Raw genomic sequence first — 25,658 nt, 5'->3', positions numbered from 1 at the left:
TATATATGAAAAATTTCAGTTAAATCAATAACCCCAAATGTTGTTGGGACTTATTGCCACATTAATGATAAATGGTGTTACGAATGTAGCCTGCTAGGACTGTTCATTTATTAATTTAGTGGGATTACATTCCCACAACCTGCTGTTAACTTAAAAGACCATTCAAGCTTTTTATATACAGTTATGTAGCTTAGGACAGTTTGTTCTTGTACTTCATATTAGTCATTTTGAATTTCATATTCACCATGTTCCATCATTAGACCATCGCTCATAAACAAAAGAGCCCTAATCTGTCTGGAAATTGTCAGGGAGAACAGGAGGATTGCGTCTTTGCATTTATGTCAGTCATGGGAGACTGCAATTGTTCTTTCATTAGGAGCCGCTAACATGCTAATCATCTGTTTAATTACCAGCGCTAGCGAGTGGGCTCAAGTAAGCATGGAGAAGTGCTCGGTGGATTGAAGCAAAGAACTTCTAATGGTATTCAGAAACTCTCTGCTAACACGCTCAGAATCTAAAACTCAGTCTCTGATGCTCAGTGCTAGTACTAATAGGAGTAGGGTTGCCAACCATCCTAATATACAAAAATTGTCCTGTTTTTCAGGGAACAGTTCAATGCATACAGAATGCAGTTTGTGCCATATCTGTGAGACTTATGCCCAAACAGTTGAGAACGCTTCAGTATTTATCCATATTTTTCACTGGGTTTGATGCTCTGTTAATTAAAATGTCTAAAATACAAAGCACTTCCAATGGGAGCCTGTTCGACATGAAATATTTATATACAGCCACAATTCTCTAATGTTTTAATTTGTCTATGTAGAAGCTAAATTGATATGTGTTTAATGATGTGTAGCAATTTATTATGACATTAAAATTCATTTACGTTTACAACAGACGCAATGAAGTCATATGTCAGTAAGCAAAAAAAAAATCATTGTCATTGTATTTCACATGCACTGTAGCACTTAATTCGTCATTTTTATATACATTTATAGCTGCAAGCATACTGGGAGTATGTATACCGAAACATACATCGTAGAGCGAGCTTGATCATGAATTGCTATTATCATAAAAAAAAAATTTTAAGTAGAAAACTGAATATACTCCAATATTCTTTGAAAAATCATTTTTACAGTGCACAGCATCCCAGTTGCTAATATATAAAATAAAATAAAATATTTAATCTTTATTATCAATACCTTTTATTAATAAGATGACTAATATAACTATTTTACAAATTATGGGCAGTATTTAAGGAAATTTTCATGCAGAATCAATTTGTAGTGGATAAGAATTCACTTTATTTTCTGCATAAATCTGCCGTTTGGATACGCAACAGTAATACTGTCAGCGTAAAGGACTACTTTTGCAGTTATGTCACTGCTTTTTTTCATAAGTAAACATCACTAACATTACTGAGGACTGCAAGACCAGTCACAAGCACAGTGAGGGTACGTTTGTAATAGTACATGTGTAACTGAACACTACTGCTTTATGAATAACTATTAATAATGTATACTTAGCTATTATGAACTTGTGTTCCATTTTAAAACTGTGTGGAGATATAATTTTTAAATGGTGAAGTAGCTCATTGCATTTATTGACCAAGGCCATTCCTGAAACACTTCAGTGCAATTAAGGCTTTTAATAACTTAAGTGCTGGCTTTGGTTGAATTATCCTTTCAATACGCTGCTATTCATTTTAGGAAGAAAATAAGCCTCATGTTTACAAACCAAGATTCTTAAAATGAAATGCATATTTTATTAATTATAATGCTCGATAATGCAAGATGCGAGAGCTGCCTTCATAAAAAACTGATGTAAAGCATAACGTATTTACAGTATATCTTGGTATCACTTACTGTAAAGACAATGACTGCGGTAATTGTGCGCTGAGGGTGACATTAAAACTGACTCTGACAAGTTGCCAAACTTAATCTACAAACTCATTCTGTGTATTGTGCCTCGCACAGAAGACACGCAAGAAAATGAATCAGGACAAAATTAATCACAGCAATCATTTTCCATTAACCATTGGCTGTCTAGACTCAAACAAATGAGGTTTGGTGATGGCTAAAACTTGCACTCACATTCATGGGGATATTCCAGGCCATGTAGACGTGGGACTTATACTCATCCATCCAAACTTCTGCTGCCCGCAGCGCGTTCCTCTTGGCATAGTAGTCAATGTCGTTGTTGTACGGTTTCTTTGTGCGTTCGATGTGAGCTACTCGGGCACACGGGAGAACCTCCATACTGCCGCCACACTGCCACACCTGCAGACAGAGACGGTAGATAACAGTTAAAACTAAAACAGTAAAACCTGTTTTTTTTTTACACATTTTATGAACAACAAGTTCTTATGAAAGCCCATTTCCAACAGGGAATACAAAAAAAACTACATTTTACAATTTTGACTTTTTTTCTCACAGTTCTAGAAAAAAGATTAGCGAGATCTGAATTCAGAATTGCAAGATGCTCATTTGCTATTCTGATAAAAAAGTCTGGATTGTGACATAAAATCACAATTGTGACAAAAAAGACAGAATTGTGACCTTTTTTATTTTTTATTCCTTGGCAGAAACCCCAAAAAAAATCTGACTTTTGTCTCACAAATGCGACTTTATCTCTCACAATTCAGACTTTTCTTCTCAGAATTGCGAGGTATAAACTCAGAATTGCGAGAAAAAAGTCAGAATTGGGATATAAAAATTGCAATTACCATTATTTGTTTTATCCTGTGGTGGAAACGAGCTTCTATAGGTTTTAGTATGTGCAAAGGTGATGCTAAGGTGTCCATCATTAAATAACACAGGTAGTTCAATATAATTTGAACTCTTTTTATGCCTATTTTTGATAATTTCTTGCTATGCTGACTGTCCTGACTGTGAGAGAAAGCATTTAACTATAACAAATGATGTGCGATTTACAGCATATGAAAAAAGAACAAAGTCAAATGTATTGCCATCTAAATATTCTCAGCCAAAGATTGTCAGATTGAGCTAAAAAAATGAACTGCTTTTTATTTAGGGCGCCTCAACTCGCCCGTTGAGGTTTGCCCCCTTCATAATACAAAGTGTGTGAGCTTGCCTGATACAGCAATTAAGTGTTAAGGGCCATTAGTTTGTGCTGAGATGAGAGAAACAGGGGATGATAAATGAATGTGTGGAAAAGATGAGTGCAAATATGTTCTTCCCCTGAGACCCACCACCAGTCACACTATTATGCTGACTCCGTGTGTCTGCCTCCACATCATAGAAATATATGAAAAAACAGGCAGTGAATGTACGTACGCCATTATAGCTTTAAAATGGCATATCAGCCTGCTGCTGTAGTGATGACAGGGGCACCAGAAAGTTCAAGGAAACATTGCTCAAACTGGAGAATAGATGCAGAAGGTCTACTGACCTGAAAGGCCAGAGACTTACAACTGAACATATGTAGATTAATAATCGGCTATTAACATTACAGGTGGATAGCTTTTAAAAGATTATGTATGGCACTGGATATGGCATCCTTGAAATACGTAAGAGAACAACAATAGTAGCGTTACTAGATTTGAAAAGACTACATTTTAGCACTTAACTGAAGACTCTTGATTTAGTTTAACATAATTTTTTACCCCCTCTTAAGAGTTCTATATTTACTATAAACTATGTATTTTTTTTGGGGGGGAAGGCTTTTATTTAGCAAGGATGCATTAAATTTATCAAAAGTGACAGTAAGAACTATATTTTAAGCATTATTACAAAACATTTCTATTTGCAATTCTTCTGAACTTTTTATTTAAAAAAATCACAAAAAAATAGTAAGCAGCAAAACTTGTTTCAACATTCATAATAATAATGTTTTGAAATGTTATGCCAGATCATAATATTAGAATGATTTTGGAAGGACCATGTGACACCGCTGCAAATTCAGCTTTACCATTATAGTATTAATTGCATTTTCAAATATGTTAAAACAGAAAACAGTTATTTTAAATTGTAACAATATTTTTTTATGTACATTTCATCAAACAAATACAGCCTTGGTGAGCATAAACGTTTTTTTTTTCATAACATTTTCAAAATTACCGACCCCAAACTTTTGAGTCCTTGGCTTTTAACAGTTCTCTCAATGGACAAACATCTTCTATTAAAGGGGTCATATGATGCGATTTCAATTTTTCCTTTCTCTTTGGATTGTTACAAGCTCTTGGTGCATAAAGAAGATCTGTAAAGTTGCGAAGACTAAAGTCTCAAATCCAAAGAGATATTCTTTATAAAAGTTAAGAGTCAGCCACGTCTACCTAAAACGGCTCGTTCTAACACGCCCCCACATGTCTACGTCACTATGTGGGAAGATTTGCATAACGCCGCCCAAATGTTCACGCAAAGAAAGAAGGCGTAACTTTTATTCTCGCTGTTGTATTGTTGCCACCGCCATGTCGTGAAGATGCTGTGTGTTTCGTTGGGAAAGCGAAACTACTTTGTTTGCCTTCCGAAAGGGGACACAACTAGAAATCAGTGGTTAAGTTGTATTTACAACACTGTTCCAGAACACTTCAACCCAAATGTTCAGATGTGTGCAGCACATTTTATGGAAGACTGTTTCCTGATCCTGGAAGAGTAGACTACAATGCCGGCTGTTCTGACTCACAGCCTGTAAGTATGTTTTCATTTAAAGAATTTGCCACTGACGATTCAAACGCGAGTTTTGAGCAGTGTAGAGTAGCACTTGTTGTTTGTCATTTCTCCGATCACAAATGCAGACATGGTTTTATGTTTACGCAGCGCGATGCAACACAACGTGTAAAAAGACAGTATAAATCATTATAATCAGTAATTATGTCCCCACTGGATGCAACAAATGCCTCATTTATAATGGGTTTTCATGTTTTTGTCTCATCGCTCCGGCCGGACACGGTATCACAGTATGGTGAGGGGCCAAATATTTCCGTCACACGCTTGAGGTATTCGGCCAATCACAACGCACTGGATAGCTGGCCAATCAGAGCACACCTCGCTTTTCAGACCGATGAGCTTTGTAAAAATCGACACGTTTCAGAAAGGCGGGGCATAGAGAAGAAACAATAAAGTATGTGGAAAAAAATGTGTTTTTTGAACCTTAAACCGCATAAACACATTTCATTACACCAAATATACAAAATAATGTTCTTTTTAGCAACATCACATGACCCCTTTAATATAAATAAAATATTTGTGATTATATGTTGCTTGAAAACACAGCATTCAGTCTAATTCTGAATACTCTGCTTTTTGAAACCAGATGATGTTGAAAACAGGGACACCAAATTAATATTTTACATTAAAAGAAGCTAATAAAAGGAGAACTCAAAAGCACAAACACACAAAGGAAATAATGAAAAACATGGAACACCTAGAATGAATCAAGACAGGCAAAAGGAGTAAAATAATAAAGACGATCTGGAAGTGCATTGTGCATCTTTGGTGGCTTTATACAGTAGAGCTACAAGCAGAAGTGCGCTGCCTCTCTTTTGCACACCTTCGCTTTGAGAGCTAGCGGTCCTCTATCTTCCACTAACCGTGACATTAATGGAACTAGCTATGCATTCACTGACTTTCATTAGCTGTGAATACTTTCAGCTTCAGCACCACTGATCCATAGTGCAACCTTGGTGTACAAAATCAATCTCAGAGCAGTAGAGTTCTGTTATGGCCTCACATGCTGCAGGTTTTTCTGCTCTCTCACTCTACAGTGAATACTCCATTGTGTGCTTTGTTCAAGCTCAATAAAAGCCTACTTTCAGTCACGGAACAGACAAAAAACAACAAATTAACTTGTTAGCCCTCGGTGTTTGGATTAGAGTTGAGTAAAGAGACTGCCCCCTCTCTGAGAAAGAACCTGCGTTAAACACCACAATGCTAGTGTTACAAAGACAATAAACCCCCCCAAACCTATTGCACACTATCTCTATGTCCTATCTCTTTACATGATGATAAGGAACAATGCTGAGATAAAAACTTCAAAATACAATGTACTTCTAAATGAGCACATAATTTTGATTGAACCAAAAATATTGACAACTTGTTCGGAGAGGCATATTAATTGTTTATGTCAAATAAAATGCTATTTAGTACAAGAATGTTGCAATCCCTAAAGATAAAAATATCTTAATCTTCAGTGTTTGCATTGCTTTTGCCTGTACAAAATCTGTCAAGTGAGGTTTTATAGGCCTGTGATGTAAACTATAGACTACTGACTATAGACAAAACGCCTGAAATATCTGAAATTTCACACTGCAACTTCCTGTTTCAATAGGAAATACATTAATACAGGAAATAAATTACACATTATACATTGTTTATCTTGCCAGCAGCATGATCAAAGATTTAATATTCAGCTTGGCATGTAAAAAAAAATAAAATAATTAAAGATTACTGGAGTATGTTTTACAAGAAAATACTTTTACATGTTTAATTATTTGTGTTACTTGCCATTTCTTTGTAGCTATTTGTGCAATTTACTAGCAATTTCTATGTGAAATAGTAAAGAAATCTCACACCAATTTTTTTTAGGTAAGTGTTTAAAGAGAGTAATTCTTTTCAGTGGCCTCGTTCATATCCTGCAATAACCTGTGCTTTTATGCTTGCTTCTGAATGACTGGATATCACTGAATAAAGCTGAATGCATTGGGACAAAATATATTGTATAGGCCCATATTTCCATATATGTAGGATGTCCTCTATAAAAATAGTCTCTGTCACTGTTTAGATTTGCCCTTCTTTGCGAACAAGCGGGAGTGATATTGTATGATTCAAGAGATGGTGGGTCAGCATCATGCAGGTCACGTTTCTGCAGGTTTCTTTCATAACATTATTAAAACAAATAATTCTCTCTCTGAACTCAGGAGCCATGTTGATGAAATGATGATTGTTGAAGAGCACTGACAGGAACACATTTACCTCACGCTGAGAGGGAGGGATTGCCATTACTGAGTTCCACTTTTTTTTTTCAGCCGTAATTAAGCAGTCTGGAGAAGAGACATCAAGGTCAAAAACTCATGGCGAACAAGATGGTAGCAGTACAACTGCACACTCTGATACACACTTTTCTTTCATTATTGGGCATAATCAATCAATTGTCAAAACCAGTGCTGTCCAAAGCCCTCAGATGAATATGTGCAGTGTGTCATAAAAGACATTGCACAGTCTGTCTTGACTTTTACTCAAGATGGCACTGGGGTCATATCAAACAATTTAACAAGCAAGAATGAAAAGGTCAGTGTACAAATTATTAAAAATATATTATTTATACATATATATACTGTATATATATATTTATATATAGGCATTAATGTTTGCCTACAAAACCACCACTGGCTCTGCACCCCTTTACCTAAATTCATTACTTCAGACTTATGTGCCTCTAGATGCTTGCATTCTCCAAGTGAACGGCGCTTTATTGTGCATCCCAAAGAAGCACAAAATCACTTTCACTGATTTATAATTAAATTTCCCCTCCTGGTGGAATGACCTGCCCAACTCAATCCGAGCAGCTGACCACAGTCCTTAACCATCTTCATGAAACGACTAAAAACACATCTCTTTATTTGACCCTCTAACTCTAGTGAAGTGACATGACATGTGGCCAAGTATGGTGACCCATACTCAGAATTAGTGCTCTGCATTGATCCCATCCAAAGTGCACACACACACACCGTGAACACACACCCGGAGCAGTGGACAGCCATTTTATGCTGCGGCGCCCGGGGAGCAGTTGGGGGTTCGGTGCCTTGCTCAAGGGCACCTCAGTCGTGGTATTGAAGGTGGGAGAGAGCGCCCCCCCACCTACAATCCCTGCCGGTACGAGACTCGAACCCACAACCTTTGGGTTATGAGTCCGACTCTCTAACCATTAGGCCACACGCGGTCTGGTTTTTGAGGGTGGGAGAACGCCCCCCCCCACCTACAACCCCTGCCGGTACGAGACTCGAACCCACAACCTTTGGGTTATGAGTCCGACTCTCTAACCATTAGGCCACAACTAGAACTCTCTATTCTAATTCTATTCTTAAAAAAAAAAAACTTGTCCCTTTTAGACTTGCACTCTATTCATTTACTGCTTGCGTTCTTAAAAAAAAAAAACTAACACTATATTTTCTAATCTTTTTGTATTCTATCTGTTTTCTTTTTATTAATTATACAATTAACAAAAGCAAAAAATGCCTCTAACACTAGCTTGCTCTATTCCTTTTCTATTCTATCTGTTTTCTTTTTATTTATTATATATATAAAAACTGGCTACGTGTACTGTTAAGCTAACTGAGACTTGTTATAGCACTTGTATATTATTGCTCTTTTGTTAGTTTTGATTGCTTCTATTGTCCTCATTTGTAAGTCACTTTGGATAAAAGCATCTGCTAAATGACTAAATGTAAATGTAAAAATATATGATATGCTTTTGCAATGCCAGAATTTCTTTTTTTTTTGTATTATTTTTTTGTAATATTATTATATTACATTTTTGCCTTCATGAGGCCATAAAACACAAAGTATGAGTCACTTTGTCAAATATTTAAATGAAATAGAATAAATGTACAAAAAAAACTAAACTCTAACATAAAATTGTAAAAATACAAAGTAGAATAAAACAAAATAAAAAACAAATAAATAATCCGCACAATATTACACACTAAGCTCAGTGTTGTGAAAATATACACTGCTGTTCAAAGTTCAAATTATTTTTGAAAGAGGTCTTTATGCTCACCAAGGCTGCATATATTTGATCAAAAATACAGTAAAAACAGTAATGAAATTTACAATTTAAATAATAGTTTTCTATTTAAATATATTTTTTAATGTAATGTATTCCTTTGAAGGCAAAGCTGAATTACTCCAGTCTTCAGAGTCACATGATCCTTCAGAAATCATTCTAATATGCTGATTTGATGCTCAAGAAACATTTATTATTATTATCAATGCTGAACTCCAGCATTCAGCTCAATGTTTTTTTTTTTTTTTTGGAAACTGATGAATCTTTTCAGGATCCTTTGATGAACAGAACATTTTAAAGAACAGCATTTATTTGAAATTATTGTTATATTTGTATCAATGTATGGCTCTTTATTTCCAAACGTCCTTACTTTTCATCATTTTAATCCGTGTTGAATAACAGTGTTACTTTCTTTTATGAATTGCAGTGTGTTTGAATGCAGTGTTTAAGGGGAAAAACACTGAACTTGAAAACTTCATTAAATACTTGCACCATTTTTGTCCGTTATATTTCTTGTTTACAAACTATCTGCAATCTAGTTTAATCAGGCTTCTCCACAGCCTGCAGTAGCTATCAGATCCGACCTCCAAGACTGGCAATTGTGGTGAGCAAAATTCGCTCAGCACAGATTTTGTGGGTGCATTAGCAGTTACACGATTTGCATAATTCCTTTAGTGAACCGGGTGCTAAAACAATGCAAACAGTGCATGCAAATTAATGGCGCTATCAGCGGGTGCAATTCATTCACTCCTCCCTCTTACTCTCAATCAAGCATGTTTAGCTAGTGTTAGACTGACGTACTTTCATTTGTTTTTAAAAAGTTACATCATCTCATCCTCTGAGACACATCCCAACCCTCTGAGAAAAGTCCACTCCACCTCTCTCGCTCCCTGAGCATTATATTCTCTGTCTCACTCTCTATCCCATTCTTCCTATGACAGGGAACAGACAAAGCTTTGCCATCTATTATTTTAATCACGTTAATTATACCAGACGGTTTTATGTGATGTACGGTTCAGATCAAGCACTGGCTAATTTAATTGGACCCTCTTGCCAGCCTGTGCTCTCCGAGTCATATTTCAATGATCAGCCGCTATTGATGATCATTACAATGATAAAAATAGCAATAAAAGGCCATGACTTAATGCTGTCACACTAGCGGATAGATAAAAGGGCCACGGTAATTCATACTGAGATTTAAACAAAGCTACTAAAAAGGATTCTGACATCCTGTCTCATTACCGCTAATTACGTTTTACCTGTAGAAACCCTGCCTAAGGTTTGGTGCTGAATCCTCTAACAAACATTAACATTAACACGGTGACTTGCTGGCAAAATATACCACAGTTATTGCAATTATTACAGTAAAACTGTGGGAACTTGAAATAAAGAATTAGTGTCGGTCAAAAAGCAGTAAACTTTTGTAAACACACACACACACACACACGTGTTTGTTTCTTGGGGACTTTCCATAGACTTCTATTAATTGTATACTGACCAAACAATATTTTCTATCCCCTAATCCAATCCTAACCCTAAACCCCTTACAGAAAACCTTTTTGCATTGTTACACTTTCAGATAAACATAATTTTCTATTTTTAATAATTTGTTTCCCTCGTGGGGACCGCAGGCCAGCCCCCACAATGTCAAAAATTTCAGGTTTTACCTTGTGGACACACACACACACACACACACACACACAGACACAAACACGCACACACACAGACAGCTTTAGATGTTTTACGGAGACATGCCATAGGTGCAATGGCTTTTATTCTGTACAAGTTATATAAATATATAAATATATAAAAAATTAAAATAATAAAAAAAATTATTATAAAAAAAATATATAAAAATGACTAAAGCACATAACAAAATGACTAAAACTTAAATAAATAAAATTAAAATAAAAACTAATTAAAATATTAATAAATACTATAATAGCATAGAAATACCACTAAACTACAACAATTAAAATTTTGACATATCATTAAACAACATTCAGATGAGCTGCTTGAGTTTATACTAGCATAGGCAGGATAAAACATGTCTAGCTTTGGCTATTGGACTATGAAAAGAAACCTTGAGCCTGAAAGCATCTGTCCACTGTGAGCCACTTGAATAAGGATAATCGACTTTTCCATTGTGCCCTCTGGGGACGTACTAAAAAAATAATAATTTTAAGATTTCCAATTACATATTCAGTTTCCCTTCCAGGACTCACAATCAGGATGAGATGCATGGGCCGCATTTCTGCCAGTGAGCTTTACTAAATGAATTATCATTTCCCCTCAGCCGTCACTAACTGTGTTTGCTGAGGATTTTTAAACTGTTTGGATTGAGTTGCACGGTAACACACTAGTTTTTGCAAAGACATGAACAAGATGAAATTGACTTAGGACATGGAATCGGATGATGGCACGTACTTACGATAATGTTGCATATTAAAAATGCATACACACATCGGCATTCAAATATGAGTTAATGAGAATCCTTTGAGGTAAATTAAGGTTTATTTTCCTCGTTCAAGTGTTCGCTCCTTTTCACATTACAGGTCTATATGTAATTCTAAGCCACTGGTAGAAAGGTGGCATGCTGTGGAGTTCTTGGAGCGTAGCAGGTGGACTATGAAAAGAAACCTTGAGCCTGAAAGCATCTGTCCACTGTGAGCCACTTGAATAAGGATAATCGACTTTTCCATTGTGCCCTCTGGGGACATACTAAAAAAAAAATAATTTTAAGATTTCCAATTACATATTCAGTTTCCCTTCCAGGACTCACAATCAGGATGAGATGCATGGGCCGCATTTCTGCCAGTGAGCTTTACTAAATGAATTATCATTTCCCCTCAGCCGTCACTAACTGTGTTTGCTGAGGATTTTTAAACTGTTTGGATTGAGTTGCACGGTAACACACTATTTTTTGCAAAGACATGAACAAGATGAAATTGACTTAGGACATGGAATTGGATGATGGCACGTACTTACGATAATGTTGCATATTAAAAAAGCATACACACATCGGCATTCAAATATGAGTTAATGAGAATCCTTTGAGATAAACGAAGGTTTATTTTCCTCGTTCAAGTGTTCGCTCCTTTTCACATTACAGGTCTATATGTAATTCTAAGCCACTGGTAGAAAGGTGGCATGCTGTGGAGTTCTTGGAGCGTAGCAGATTTAAAAATTCAGCTCATGCTCTTTTCTTTACTTTACAAGCACTTACTTCAAATTCTGACGTTCTTGACATTTGCTCTTTTCCTTTAATATGTGTTTGATAAGCTGTAGTCTCTTCCCCCCCGGCGCCAGCCGCAAGAGTAGTCAGGCCGTCCCAAGCCGAGAGAAAGCCACCATGAAAAGAAGAACAGCCATCCATTGCTTCCATTTTAACAAATTGTCAAAACTTGGTGCCTCAACTGAAGCGCAAAATTACTAGCTCTCTCGGTGCACGTGTACAATGATGGGTAGGTAGTACAGTACAGCAACACACACACACACACACACTTAGACACATCGCATCCAGTCCACTGAAACAGCATGATCTCAAAAACCTCATATGAGCCATAACAGAGCCCCCCCAGAGCGCCTGCATCTCTCATGTCCTCTATCTTCACTAAACACAGAACAGGAGAGGTAAAATGAGTTTGCTCCAGATCCGCTGGTTGAGCTAAGCCTAATGGAAATGATAAAACTCAATTTTGGCTCAGAGGAGAAAATTAATTCAGATAGTACAGTGAGGGAAACATTGAAACAAACATCTCCTTGGCTCATGTTTTTATGAGCTTTCTGTGCCGTATAATTAATTTTGTCAGCTGTCAAGCAATATCTTCACTGTATGACTTTAGCTTTTTTTTTTCTCTGTTGTAAACCTAAACTTAATCAATTTATTATAACTTAACTTTTTAGAATAATGCATACAAAGAAACTACACAAGCATTCACAGAAAAAAAACAAAAGTAAAAAATAAACATTGACATAAAAGAAAATTCAAGAAAAATAAGATAAGAAAACAGAAAAAAATGACATAAGGAAGAGAAGAGATTATACTGAACATTTTTGCTGCTGTAATCATCAACGATCTGTAATTGGCAATAATCTTGAAATTTCTATGGGGGAAAACTACTAAAAACTAAAAATACTGTAGATTTCTACAATATTATTTCATTTGAAATGAGTAGCTGCTCTTACTAATGATTTGTGAGTTTACTGTCGAGTCCAATATGTAACCCCGCAGCACAAAAGGTTAAGTCGCTGGGGGATATTTGTAGCAATAGCCAACAATACATTGTATGGGTCAAAATTATAGATTTTTCTTTTATGCCAAAAATCATTAGGATATTACGTAAAGATCATGTTCCAAGAAGATATTTTGTAAATTTCCTACCGTAAATATATTAAAACTTCATTTCTGATTAGTAATATGCATTGCTAAGAACTTCATTTGGACAACTTTAAAGATGATTTTCTCAATATTTAGATTTTTGTGCACCCTCAGATTCCAGATTTTCAAATAGTTGTATCTCAGCCAAATATTTTCCTATCATAACAAACCTGTGTTGACGTCATTTTAACTGAAACAGGGAGACTGGGCGGGACATATCAAGCAGCCCCGCCCCTTTTTAAAATTGCCAATAGCGTTCGTTTGAGCCGTTTTGGCGGAAGTGACGAACTGCAAGCTTTGAATGCTTATATCTTCTAAATGCGAATTTTGTCACTGTTTTGGAGCACACTGCCTTATAGATAACCTTAAGACTAACATATTGATACTAACACCCAAAAAAACTTTAATTTTGATTTCATGGGGACTTTAAGCCTGGTTTTGTGGTCCAGGGTCACATATAGTTTGCAATTCCCCATCCTTCATTAACAAGCTCCTTGCAAAGCTCCTTTACTGTATGTTGTGAGAAAATGTGTCTAAAAGGTGCTGCAAAAAGGGTTAAAATCCACAGTGTGCTGAGGAATCTTGTTAAAAATAACATAAAAGAAAATTATAAATCGATGCACTTTTCAAGATGACCCAAGTTCAAAACGAGCCTTTTTTGCAGCTTCGTTTCTGATGTTTTTGGGATGTTTGTGTTCAAAAGATTCCGAAAAGATTCTGTCATGACACGACCTATTTAAAACGAATCTTTATCCTCCCCAGATGGAATACCTTGAAATGTCTGTGATTCTTACAGAGAAATATTTCAGAGTCTGCTGATCTTCTTGAATATGATCCACGCAGACAGGGGAATGAACTCATTCTCAGCCAATTTTCTAATGCAGCTAATAAACATATTACCCCAATAACCCAATTAAAGAGAAAAGCTGCACTGATGCATGTGGTTAGTCACTAGTTAGTTATGCAAATGAATTCCATCTATCTACATAAAGCAAAGAGAGACAGACGCTCAGTAATCGAGCAGCTTCCCATAGTGCATATCAACAGGACAAAATACATGCCTTTGAGTCCATTAAAGCTGCATTCGATTGACCATAGGGCAAACCAATTGTGAATGTACAATACAACCTCAAGCAAAGATGCTGCTCAGAAAGATTTAAAAAGCTTTACAATTCACCAACATGATCCAAAGGTCATCTTCCTTCTCTCCCTTCACTGGTTTGTTTTGTATTCGCCTTTCAGCGTCCGTGCTATATGTGTGTGTGGGTGTGAAGTGAAGCGACCACAGACGGAAAAGACCCGCTCGCCTGTCTTCATAATGAAAAATTGCTCCCTTTTGGAAGGTTTGAAGCAAGGACAAAAGTCACTGGAGATCTGACGTGCTGCTTTAGCCTCAGTTCCGGTTTTGCTTTACATCTGATTCTACATGAAATCCATCTCATTAAGCCCTTTGAATCATTAGAAAAGGTTCGGCAGAATCATCTCTGTATCTGAGCAACTGATTCCTGCTGAAATTGTTTAAAGCATAGACGGTAAAAAAAGATGGATGACTCCACTTCTCCACTTCCTTCCACTATAGAAAAGTGAAGCCAAAGCATCTCAGTATGGTCGCTGCCATCTTGAGTAAATTATGTCATTTGGAGCCCGAGTCTGCGCAGTAGATATTCGTTTGGAGCCAGAGTCTGCGCAGTAGAGATTCGTTTGGAGCCCGAGTCTGCGCAGTAGAGATTCGTTTGGAGCCCGAGTTTGCGCAGTAGAGATTCGTTTGGAGCCCGAGTCTGCGCAGTAGTGTCGTGAGGTGGAGCCACGGTATCAAACTCCCACAGACCCAATCAACCATAATGACGCACCCCATTTTTATAGCATCAAATTACTAGCTAAAATCAAACTTATCACAAAAATGAACTATAGAACATATGTCAGCGTGATAACAACAACCTTTAATGTCCAAATCCGACTTTCGGAAAATTGTATTTGAAGTGTAATTAATTTTTTTATTTTGACTCAAGTACCATTCGTTTACATGGAGAGGGCGGGGTTTATGACCTGTACTGTAACCAGCCACCAGGGGGCAAAGACCCCGCAGCTTCACTTTTCAGGACGTGTGAGGCACACCCGGTTTAAAGCATGAAAGTAATGACTATATGAAAAGCCCATTTTATGAAAGTACAGTATTCCTTTCTAGTACAATATTTCTGTAAATATATATTTAAATAAATTGATATTTAATTCAAATATTACATTTCATCAGTACTAAATAGTTTAAAATTTAGGGCCAGTTTTACTAAACGGCAAATTAGCGTGAGAGCGCAATTCCAAAACAGGGAGGGGATATTTCTGCAGGTGATTTACTAACAACCGTGCAAAGGAAAGAACACGCACGCAGCATCTCATTTACATATCAACCAAAGCAATATACCATGCGCAGCGCAAATTAGCGTAGTCGCAAATAAGGAAATAAAGAAGCCACAGTACGTTGAAAAGAACCGGAGGCCAAAAAATGAAGGTTTGCTGGAAGTTTTGATAGAGCAGGTATTGCATGACTCCTAGTTGAGGGTTTCAAGTCATCTTTTATTTCCTGAAGCAAATTAAAAATAACATGGCTTGGCAAATGATATGTTCGAATAATGTGGCATTCCACATAAAATTAATATGTGTGAAAAAAAATCCTCTTCCTTCTACCATGCGATCTCTGTTTTCTGCGGTGCCTCCTCCTAGCAACAACTGCAACCATTTCAAGCGCAAAATAGTTTAAGACATGCTTTTTCGGGCGTTAAATAATGGTGCAAATACCTGTAATTTGACAAACGCAAACGTTAGTAAAACACGTTGCGTGATTCATTTTAATACTTTCCTCCCATAATCTTTGCGTCTGAAAGGGAAACTCCTACAAATTCATATTCAATAAGGACAGGCGCAAAAATAACTGTGTCCACGCCTTTAGTAGTTTAGTAAAACCTGACAGTAACATTTTAACGCCAAAAGATGGTTTGCGCTGGCGCAAGCCGTTAGTAAAACTGACCCATAGTATATGTAGTTGTATCAAGTTTAAGGCCTTTAAAAGTCTAAAAAGATATGACTGGATTAAACTTCAAAAAAGCTAAGATTTCAGTGAATAAACATAGGCACTATATGAATGTATCTTCTGAAGGGAACTGACTGTCTTCAGACTGTCTTTTGATGGCATTTTCATGTAATTTTGTCTACATACAATGCCTGATAAAGTAGCGTTTATAAGCGCACCTCTACATTTTGTACAGCTTTTACCAAGGGAACCGCTATATTTCTGCTGTTACAAAAGCACCAGCCACTGGTAGAGGAAGAATTTGCATTATCAGCCCAGCTGCTGTGAACCAGTGGATACCTATTATGCCCTGTGCCTTCTAAAAGTCAAAGCTATTAAGACAGTAAGATAAATGTTTGTTTTAAATTAATATAATAATTTATACTTTTGACTCACCAATTTTCTTAAAAAGTCTTTTAAAGCCTGAAATGTTTTTTGTGTGTGTGAAAACCTGTCTCTGAATTGTAAATCCTGTAATTTTACAGTTTAATATGTTATTTTATTTGTGCAGTTCTTTAAAAAGTCTTGAGGTCTTAAGCCCTAAATTTGATTTTAAAATCCTGCAGATACCCTCTGAGGCTGTGAATACATGGAAACAAAGGAAAAAGAAAAGACAGTTCAATGAAAAGTGGATGTCAGGTTGATTAGCAAAGAGAATTGTGTACTGCTTCAAAATGAATTTGTTTTTGTTTGCTATTTGTTTTTAGTGCAGAGGCTTTTTTGATTTCCCAACAACAAAATTGTGGCCAGTGAAAATGCTGTGTGGCTAATAACTTTGGGAAAACGCTTGCCACAGAGGCTGGTGAGCAAAAAAATTATATATATATATGTATATACTGTATATACTGAACAAAATTATAAATGCAACACTTTTGTTTTTGCCCCCATTTTTCATGAGCTGAACTCAAAGATCTAAGATTTTTTCTATGTACACAAAAGGCCTATTTCTCTCAAATATTGTTCACAAATCTGTCTAAATCTGTGTTAGGGAGCACTTCTCCTTTGCCGAGACAATCCATCCACCTCACAGGTGTGGCATATTAAGATGCTGATTAGACAGCATGATTATTGCACAGGTGTGCTGTAATGAAAATTAACTCATTTTTATCTTTATTTTGTAAGGGAATTAATTATTATTATTTAGCTCAGGTTTTGAGAGGAATCGAATCTGAAGATTCAAAGTCAACCTGATTAGAACTGATTTCAAATTTGATAGTTTACATTTTATCAACTGTTCGTCCAGCGAGACGTTAACGTCCATGTATATTAACAATTTGAATATTTGTATTTTCCCTGGCCACAGGTTAATACATGCTTTTGAGAAGCTATAAGCTACGAGCTAGGTAACTAAGATCTGGGCAGAGTTTTAACTTTAAAAATGTCACGACACAGGACAATACTTCTTTATAAATGAAACAAGAATTGATTGGCTATTCTAGATTACATTAAACTAAGCTAAAACACACACACACATTCACACAACAGGTTCAGGAAAATGAGTTAACGGAGTTTGCATGAAGTTCCCAAAGTTCGAACACTCGTTTTCCATGAGTTCTTTAAATTGCAACCTGAGAGAATCACAAAGCAGAGATTTATCTTACGTTTACTGCTTAAACTCATTTCACCAGTTTCAGCAAGAGATGAAAAGATTTTGCCTGTTACTTGCATTTTGCTGACAGCTGAACTGAGCTTGTTGGCTGCTTGAGGGAATCCCGGGCTTTTGATTGGTTGCTGAGATGACGTCTGGTTCCCTGCTGCTTCAAACGCTCCACCATCATTCCGGTCCCCAAAAAGCCCAAAATCACTGGACTTAACGACTACAGACCTGTCGCTCTCACATCTGTGGTCATGAAGTCACTTGAGAGACTGGTTCTGGCCTACCTGAAAGACATCACTGTGTTATTATCCCTACTATGTATGTCTGCACTATGTTTGTACTTTCTTCTGCACTGGAAGCTCCTGTCGTCAAAGTCAAATTCCTTGTGTTTGTAAACATACTTGGTAATAAAGCTCTTCTGATTCTGATTCTGATTCTGGATGACGTCCTTTTGGGAGAGCCCTCGGTGGTGATTGGCTGGTTGCCGGATTACGGAGGAGCCTCAAAGTTCTTCTGAGAGAATCTGATTTTGCAAGACTTTGAGTTCTGCAGAGTTACGAAGCTTCAACGGAGTGGTTGAATTCTGGATGGCCCGATCTCGTGATGGTGAGCACAAGTTGGAGTGCTATTAACACGGTGAAAAGAAGCGAGCGGCGAAAGGCAATTGAATCCGTTTTGCATTTGGTTTTTGATCCGCTGCATAAGTCCGTCCCCCAGATTGTTGTTCCAATCAGACATTACTTGCAAGGCTTAGCCACGCCCCACACTGTTCCCTGATTAGGCATGGGTCACATGTTTCCCGTGGGGAGTATTTCTGCAAGCTTTAATAACTTATTATAAACAATATTATCACCAGAAAATGATGCCGGATACCAATTTTTCCATTCACGCCAATGTTCGGCGAATAAAGCAAGCTTTAATTCAAACTCAAATATCGGGTAGTTTGCATACACATTAATACTTTTATCTACTAAAAGGGGTTATAAAACATTGACTAAACATCATAGGTTACAATAGCACATCAAACAGAAAGCATATCATTTGTGGATATAGTTGCCCTTTTATACTTAAATGATTGTTTTTTGAAATTGTCTGTTGTAAGTTTTATGTCCCTTTGTCTGACCGAAGGAGAGAAAAGGGGTGCATCCCTTTTGGAATGCAGGGAGAAAAGGGGAGATGTCCTGAGGTCATGACAATGTCACGGGTGTAGATCTGCCATTCTTCTCGCTCGGACATTGAGCTATTAATCTGTCGCTTTCTGTTTATCGGATTATCAATTTATGCGTTAAACGGTCATGGAGTCCGGGTGTGTCTGTCGCTGGAACATTTCCAGATACCATGTTCTTTGTTCTGTTGTTTACTAGATGGTTTATTTATGCTGAAGCCAGTCACGAGACAACACTGACGTTCTGTTGCTTAAATGAGTCCAGATGCAAAGGGTCAGTTATTGCTGTCTTAGTGCTTGCCGACCCAGGAGGTGGTTGTGTAAATCACTCTCTCCTTGTGTTTCTGGTAAAGGTAAGCTGAGCGGGACAGGAACTTATTTGAGACAATTGGCGCCTGGGCTGACCATGGTTCAGTTTTACGACTCTCACATGGATGATAGGATACCTTAGTTTTTCTGGTGAGACGCAGAGATTCAGTCGTTCATTTGTGTCTGTTCACAGAGGCCCTACAGTACCTTAGGCTGGCCACAATAAATGGCCACTCTAAAATGTGCAGTTTTATCACACAGCACAATGCCACAGATGTCGCAAGTTTTGAGGGAGCGTACAATTGGCATGCTGACTGCAGGAATGTCCACCAGAACTGTTGTCCGTGAAATGAATGTTCATTTCTCTACCATAAGCCGTCTCCAAAGGCGTTTCAGAGAATTTGTCAGTACATCCAACCGGCCTCACAACCGCAGACCACGTGTAATCACACCAGCCCAGGACCTCCACATCCAGCATCTTCACCTCCAAGATCGTCTGAGACCAGCCACCCGGACAGCTGCTGCAACAATCGGTTTGCATAACCAAAGAATTTCTGCACAAACTGTCAGAAACCATCTCAGGGAAGCTCATCTGCATGCTCGTCATCCTCATCTGGGTCTCGACCTGAGTGCAGTTCAATGTCGTAACCGACTTGAGTGGGCAAATGCTCACATTCGATGGCATCTGGCACTTTGGGGAGGTGTTCTCTTCACAGATGAATCCCGGTTTTCACTGTACAGGGCAGATGGCAGACAGCGTGTATGGCGTCGTGTGGGTGAGCGGTTTGCTGATGTCAGTGTTGTGGATCGAGTGGCCCATGGTGGTGGTGGGGTTATGGTATGGGCAGGCGTATGTTATCGACAACGAACACAGGTGCATTTTATTGATAACATTTTGAATGCACAGAGATACCGTGATGAGATCCTGAGGCCCATTGTTGTGCCATTCATCCACGACCATCACCTCATGTTGCAGCATGATAATGCACAACCTCATGTTGCAAGGATCTGTACACAATTCCTGGAAGCTGAAAACATCCCAGTTCTTGCATGGCCGGCATACTCACCAGACATGTTACCTATTGAGCATGTTTGGGATCCTCTGGATCGGCGTATACGACAGCGTGTTCCAGTTCCTGCCAATATCCAGCAACTTCGCACAGCCATTGAAGAGGAGTGGACCAACATTCCACAGGCCACAATCAACAACCTGATCAACCCTATGCGAAGGAGATGTGTTGCTGTAAGGGTTCTTCCATAAAATTTTCAGGAGGCATTCATAGAATCTTCAAATTTCCATTTTATTAACTGCCACACTCATGTACTGATCACAAAGGTGCAATAAAAAATGTGAAAAACCAAAAGAAAAGAAAGACAAACTAACTGATAAATGAAATATCAGCACATTACTGATTATGGGCCTCAGATGTTTCTCCAGGGATCCCTCACCAGAACTCCATCAGCCATAGAAAAAGCACACCCTTTTAACAAACAGATCAAACCATTTTATAATTACAGGGGGTCTCAATTCAGTACATCAAACCTCAATGAAAAAGAAATATATACAAATAAACTCTATAAACATGAAATTCCATTCACCATAAAGCAATAATAAAATAAACTGGAAAGAATGCCCTTTATAATAACACATTCAAATGAACAAACAATCCAAACCCATATGGTACCCAAAACTTAATTTCCCATAATTCCTAGCAAAGGATATAAAGGACATGAGGAAATGCCACGCTCTTTTAATAACAAGCCTTTGTTCCATGCTGCAGTCAGAACCACGGGTAAGACACACAATCATTCAAACAATTAAATAAAGAAATTATTCACCCATATCTTGTTTAGTTGTGGTTTTATTCAATCACTAGCGTAGGGTGACCATACGTGCCATTTTCCCAGGACGTGTTGATGTCAAACACTGATCGATCGAGCTGCTTTTAAGTCGAACACACATCCTATGTACGCGTAATTGCATCGCTTTGACCATAGAACCCACCTTCTCACACACACACACACACACACACACCATGATTGGTCCATTATGTACAATGCCTGCATGTTATTGGTCAAACTACTTTTCGATCATTACCTTCAGCAAGCATGAAAACAGGAAAAACCAAAGCCAAAACAAATCCTGACAAGGACGCATCCTGGGAAAATGGCACGTATGGTCACCCTACACTAGCGTGCACTCTAGTAATGGATTGTTGTCTCGCTCTTTGATCTTTAATGTGCGCATAAGAGACAACATGCACCACTAACACAAAATGTTTTGGGTAAATAATATTAAAAAGACAAAATAAATACATATAAATTTATAAACAAGCAAACAAACAATTAATCCCTTAAACAAAAAAATCTATTTCTCCTACAAAGAAATGAAATTAATTAAAAAGAAAACTAGAACGATTGACATAAACTAGCCCAATTATTAACTGTGGCCTTAGCCATCACATTTCCCCCCACCTATGCATTCTCGCACGGTGAGCGAGAAAGAAAATCGGCTGCAATATTTTCGTCCCCCGGACGATGCTTCACTGTAAAGCGGAAGGGTTGTATAGACAAAAACCATCGTGTCAAGCGAGAATTTGTGTCTTTCATCCTATTCAACCATTTCAGAGATTTATGATCCGTTTCGATAACGAAATCTCGGTGTGACAAAAAAAGGACCCCTGTGAATCACCCTCTCCCAGCCTATGAGCTCCTGCTTGCATTGTTAAAACAGCAAAATGTCACTTCAGGATAAAATTGAACTGATACACACTAAATGCAATTAGTTTGGGCTGTAAGTGTCAAATCAGCTTTTTCTGAGCCACTTTACCGCAGTTTTAATTTCCCTCGTGGGCATTTGGTACAACTTCACACAAATTAAACTCCCATCATACCGCTGCACATTTCTTCTAATGTCTTTTAGTCTTCATATTAGCTATTCAATCCGAGCCTATTGCTCCACAACGTCCTCTCTTCGACTCCCCGTTTCTGAATCTCTTTACAGAGTGAACTAAGGTTGTCTATTTGGTGTGGCATAAGGTTAATTATTAAATATGTAGCTGTCAGTCAAAGTAATCCCTCCTGAATGAGCTGCATCAGCTTTGGAGGATTAACCAGAGACTGAGATGGATCATATGTGCCATCACTGTGTTCAGCACCAATAAGCATTTGGTTTATTTTAAAGCTGGGAATTTGACGCTTTTGCTAAATTCTAGCTTTTTTTTTCTGTTACAAGAAACCTTCTGCAGCATGTAATGAAGGAACAAATGGAATGCAGAACACATGCTTACACTAATATAGGCTAGAGTGAAGTAAGCCTGTGCCACTTTTTTTACTTAAAGTTATAGTTTACTCAAAAAATGAATCGAATTTAACATGAGTGTGAGCAAATGTTGACATGATTTTGACTTTTTGGCTAAACTATCCCTGTAAGTTTTCTTTAAAGGAATAGTTCAGCCCAAAATGAAAAAGCGGTCCATGACATATTAATTAATGTCTTGTGAGGCTTTTTACTTCACTGATAGGTGACGGACTGGATCGGTGTGCATTACTTGTTGATTGCTGTGATGTTTTATCAGCTGTTTGGACTCTCATTCTGACGGCACCCATTCACAACAGAGGATCCATTGGTGAACAAGTGATGTAATGCTACATATGTTTTAATGAAGAGACAGGCCATCCAAGATATAGATGACTTTGAGGGTGAGTACATTTTCTGTCAATTTTCATTTTTGGGTGAACTATTCCTTTAAGTCCACTAGCCCAGGCAATTTCAAACCAGGGTCAGAAAAAAAAATGTGTTCAAATGCAAAACAGTAAGAATCTCCTCACAAGTGGTCTGTGAAATATTGGTAAATATGTGAACAATTTACATTTCAAACAGAAAGTCTCATTTAATGTATAAATCAGCCAGGAAATGTGGCAAACACAGACAATGTCATAATTTTTTGTTGTAGAAAAACAAACAAAAAGTCGTTACAATCAAGTACCAGCACACAATGCTATTTGGGGAGCAAGCAGTCACTGTGCAATTTCAATCAATATTACAAACATATTCAGTATAAAATGCCTCTGAGGTTTCAGCAAAACTGTTGATTCTGAATTTACGTAAAAGAATGTACAACATTCCAGGAAGCTACTTGCAAAGAAAACCACAAATGATTCTGTCTACTTTTGTATCAACTGTCACCGAGACATAACAAACAGACAATTGAAACCGTCTTCAACCAGACGTTTCAAACAGCACTATTCATCTCCATAGTTCAATCTATCATCAGGCTGAAAACACATTTCTGTCAATCAACACTGGCAATGAATCTTTAAAATGAATTTAATCCAAATTATGCAAATCTTCTAAGGATATTCGACGCCCCACAGAAAGAACAGCTTCTGAATTTAAGCAAGTTCAATTCTCCATTGGCTCACAGACCATGTGGGCCATGAAATTTCTCTCAAGGCTGCAGCTGCAAGAATCTACTTTCTTTGTACCCTACTGCCTTTAAAGCATCCGAGCTTGTGTAATTTGGCACTGAGTACTTTCACTTCCTTTGGGCAACGCATCTACTCCTCGATGGAGGGGGGAATCTGCATGCTTACCCCCCAAACACTCTCTGGTATGACGCCTTGGGCATGAAAGCATGAAGAAATGTAATTAAACATATGTCAAATGCTGAAGCTTTGCAGATAGAGTTAATTACATTGTCACCTGTGAATTTACAGAGAGGGTGGCAACAATCGTGAATTGTAATTTCTGAGAGGGTCTCATATGCTAAAACAGCTCCATGCTCAATGAATTCCAATTACCTGAATACACTGGACTGTGAATGTCTCAACTGAACAAAATGAACAAGGCAGACACTTATTTGTCTCTTTTACATGCTTTTATGCGCAAATGTTTACATCACCATATTTCACTTATCTAAGCCAAATAATGACATGAGTGCACAAATATGGCTTTAGTAAGGATCTCACTTACCCTCATACCAAGTTCAATGTTTTCTCCTCCGTAAACCTCCATGCCCGGGTCAAGCAGCCCGATTTCTCCAAAATACTCACGATCCACCACAAAGGAGCAGCCAATCATTGCAGGTGTCCTGTGTACAAGAAATATATATGAGCATTCATATTCAGAGAGATTGGACAGATGGATGGATGGACGGATAGACAGATAGACAGATAGACAGATAGATAGATAGATAGATAGATAGATAGATAGATAGATAGATAGATAGATTGTAACTGATTACAATTACGTTTATTTTGTATATGTACTGTTTTGGAAAAAACAAATATTTGCATTGCTATGACAGGAAACACTGCATCTAACAATGCCTTGGAAAAAACAGTTAATCTTAAAAAATAAAGCATATGCATAAACCCAAATAGGAAATAAAACAGTTATTGAATAAGCATGTGTCCTATTCTGTGTCCTTAACTCCTGAAACATTGGTGTCTCATATTTTAGAGCAGTCAGTGAATTTTGGGAAATAAATCAATTAAATCTGTATCTGTATGTGGGTGTGTGTATAAAAAAAATCAGTTGTAATCCCCTTTGTAATCATTAATATTTTCATAAGTAACTGTAATTTAACTGTAATTTCTCAGTAACTGTAACTGATTACAATTACGTTTATTTTGTAATTAAATTACGTAATTCCGTTACATGTAATGAGTTCCTCCCCAACACTGTAGATAGATAGATAGATAGATAGATAGATGAAAAAACGATAATAGCTGACTCTGAATATGGCTGGGGAAAGAAGTGCTGATGAATTAATAACTCTCAGAGAGAGAAGTCGACTGGAAATAATTTACGAATCAGAGGTTGCAGAATCTGCCCTCTCACAGAGCATGAAGAGTTTCTGTTGAGTGGGAGTGAGATGAGCCAGAAGTCATATGTAAAGTAGAAACGTTGTGTGTTTAAACAGAAATACACACCACTGACAGACTGTGCGGTGAGAGTAAACAGGCATATAGTAGAGAAAAGTGTTTATTTGATTTTGTCAAGTGCTACTCTCTTTCTTCCCACTCTCCCTGTATTCCCACTTGGTTTCTTGCTCTTCAGCATGTAATATTAAAACAGGTCCACATATGGCAGTTTGCTGAGATGGCAGTTTTCACTGGTTTCTCAGGTCAGAGACACACTCAATTCAAAACCCTTTCCAAGAAGTTCAAAGTAAATGTCACTCTGTGACAACCTTGGAAACAGTAATGATTAAAGGGGTCATATGATGAGATTTCAATTGTTCCTTTCTCTTTGGAGTGTTACAAGCTCTTGGTGCATAAAGAAGATCTGTAAAGTTGCAAAACCAAAAGTCTCAAATCCAAAGAGATATTCTTTATAAAAGTTAAGAGTCAACCACGTCTACCTAAAACGGCTCGTTCTAACACGCCCCCACAT

General features: G+C 37.5%; 1 protein-coding gene across 1 annotated transcript in view; it reads right to left on the bottom strand.

Moving 5' to 3' along the window:
• Nucleotides 1-24,348, bottom strand: part of LOC107570788 (polypeptide N-acetylgalactosaminyltransferase 9-like) — a 32,475-nt gene extending 8,127 nt beyond the window's left edge. The window contains exons 1-2 of the mRNA XM_016257046.1: nucleotides 24,234-24,348; nucleotides 2,094-2,279 (exon numbers count right to left, since the gene is read on the bottom strand). Coding sequence (XP_016112532.1) covers nucleotides 2,094-2,279; nucleotides 24,234-24,341 — 294 coding nt within the window. The 5' untranslated portion in view covers nucleotides 24,342-24,348. The remainder of the gene's footprint in view (nucleotides 1-2,093; nucleotides 2,280-24,233) is intronic.
• Between the last annotated feature and the right edge of the window lie 1,310 nt (nucleotides 24,349-25,658).

The sequence above is a fragment of the Sinocyclocheilus grahami genome, unplaced genomic scaffold, assembly GCF_001515645.1.
Source record: "Sinocyclocheilus grahami isolate Dianchi unplaced genomic scaffold, SAMN03320097.WGS_v1.1 scaffold1506.1, whole genome shotgun sequence".
Taxonomy (NCBI): domain Eukaryota; kingdom Metazoa; phylum Chordata; class Actinopteri; order Cypriniformes; family Cyprinidae; genus Sinocyclocheilus; species Sinocyclocheilus grahami.
The sequence above is the reverse complement of the archived record's forward strand: the minus strand, read 5'-3'. Positions and strand labels throughout refer to the sequence as shown.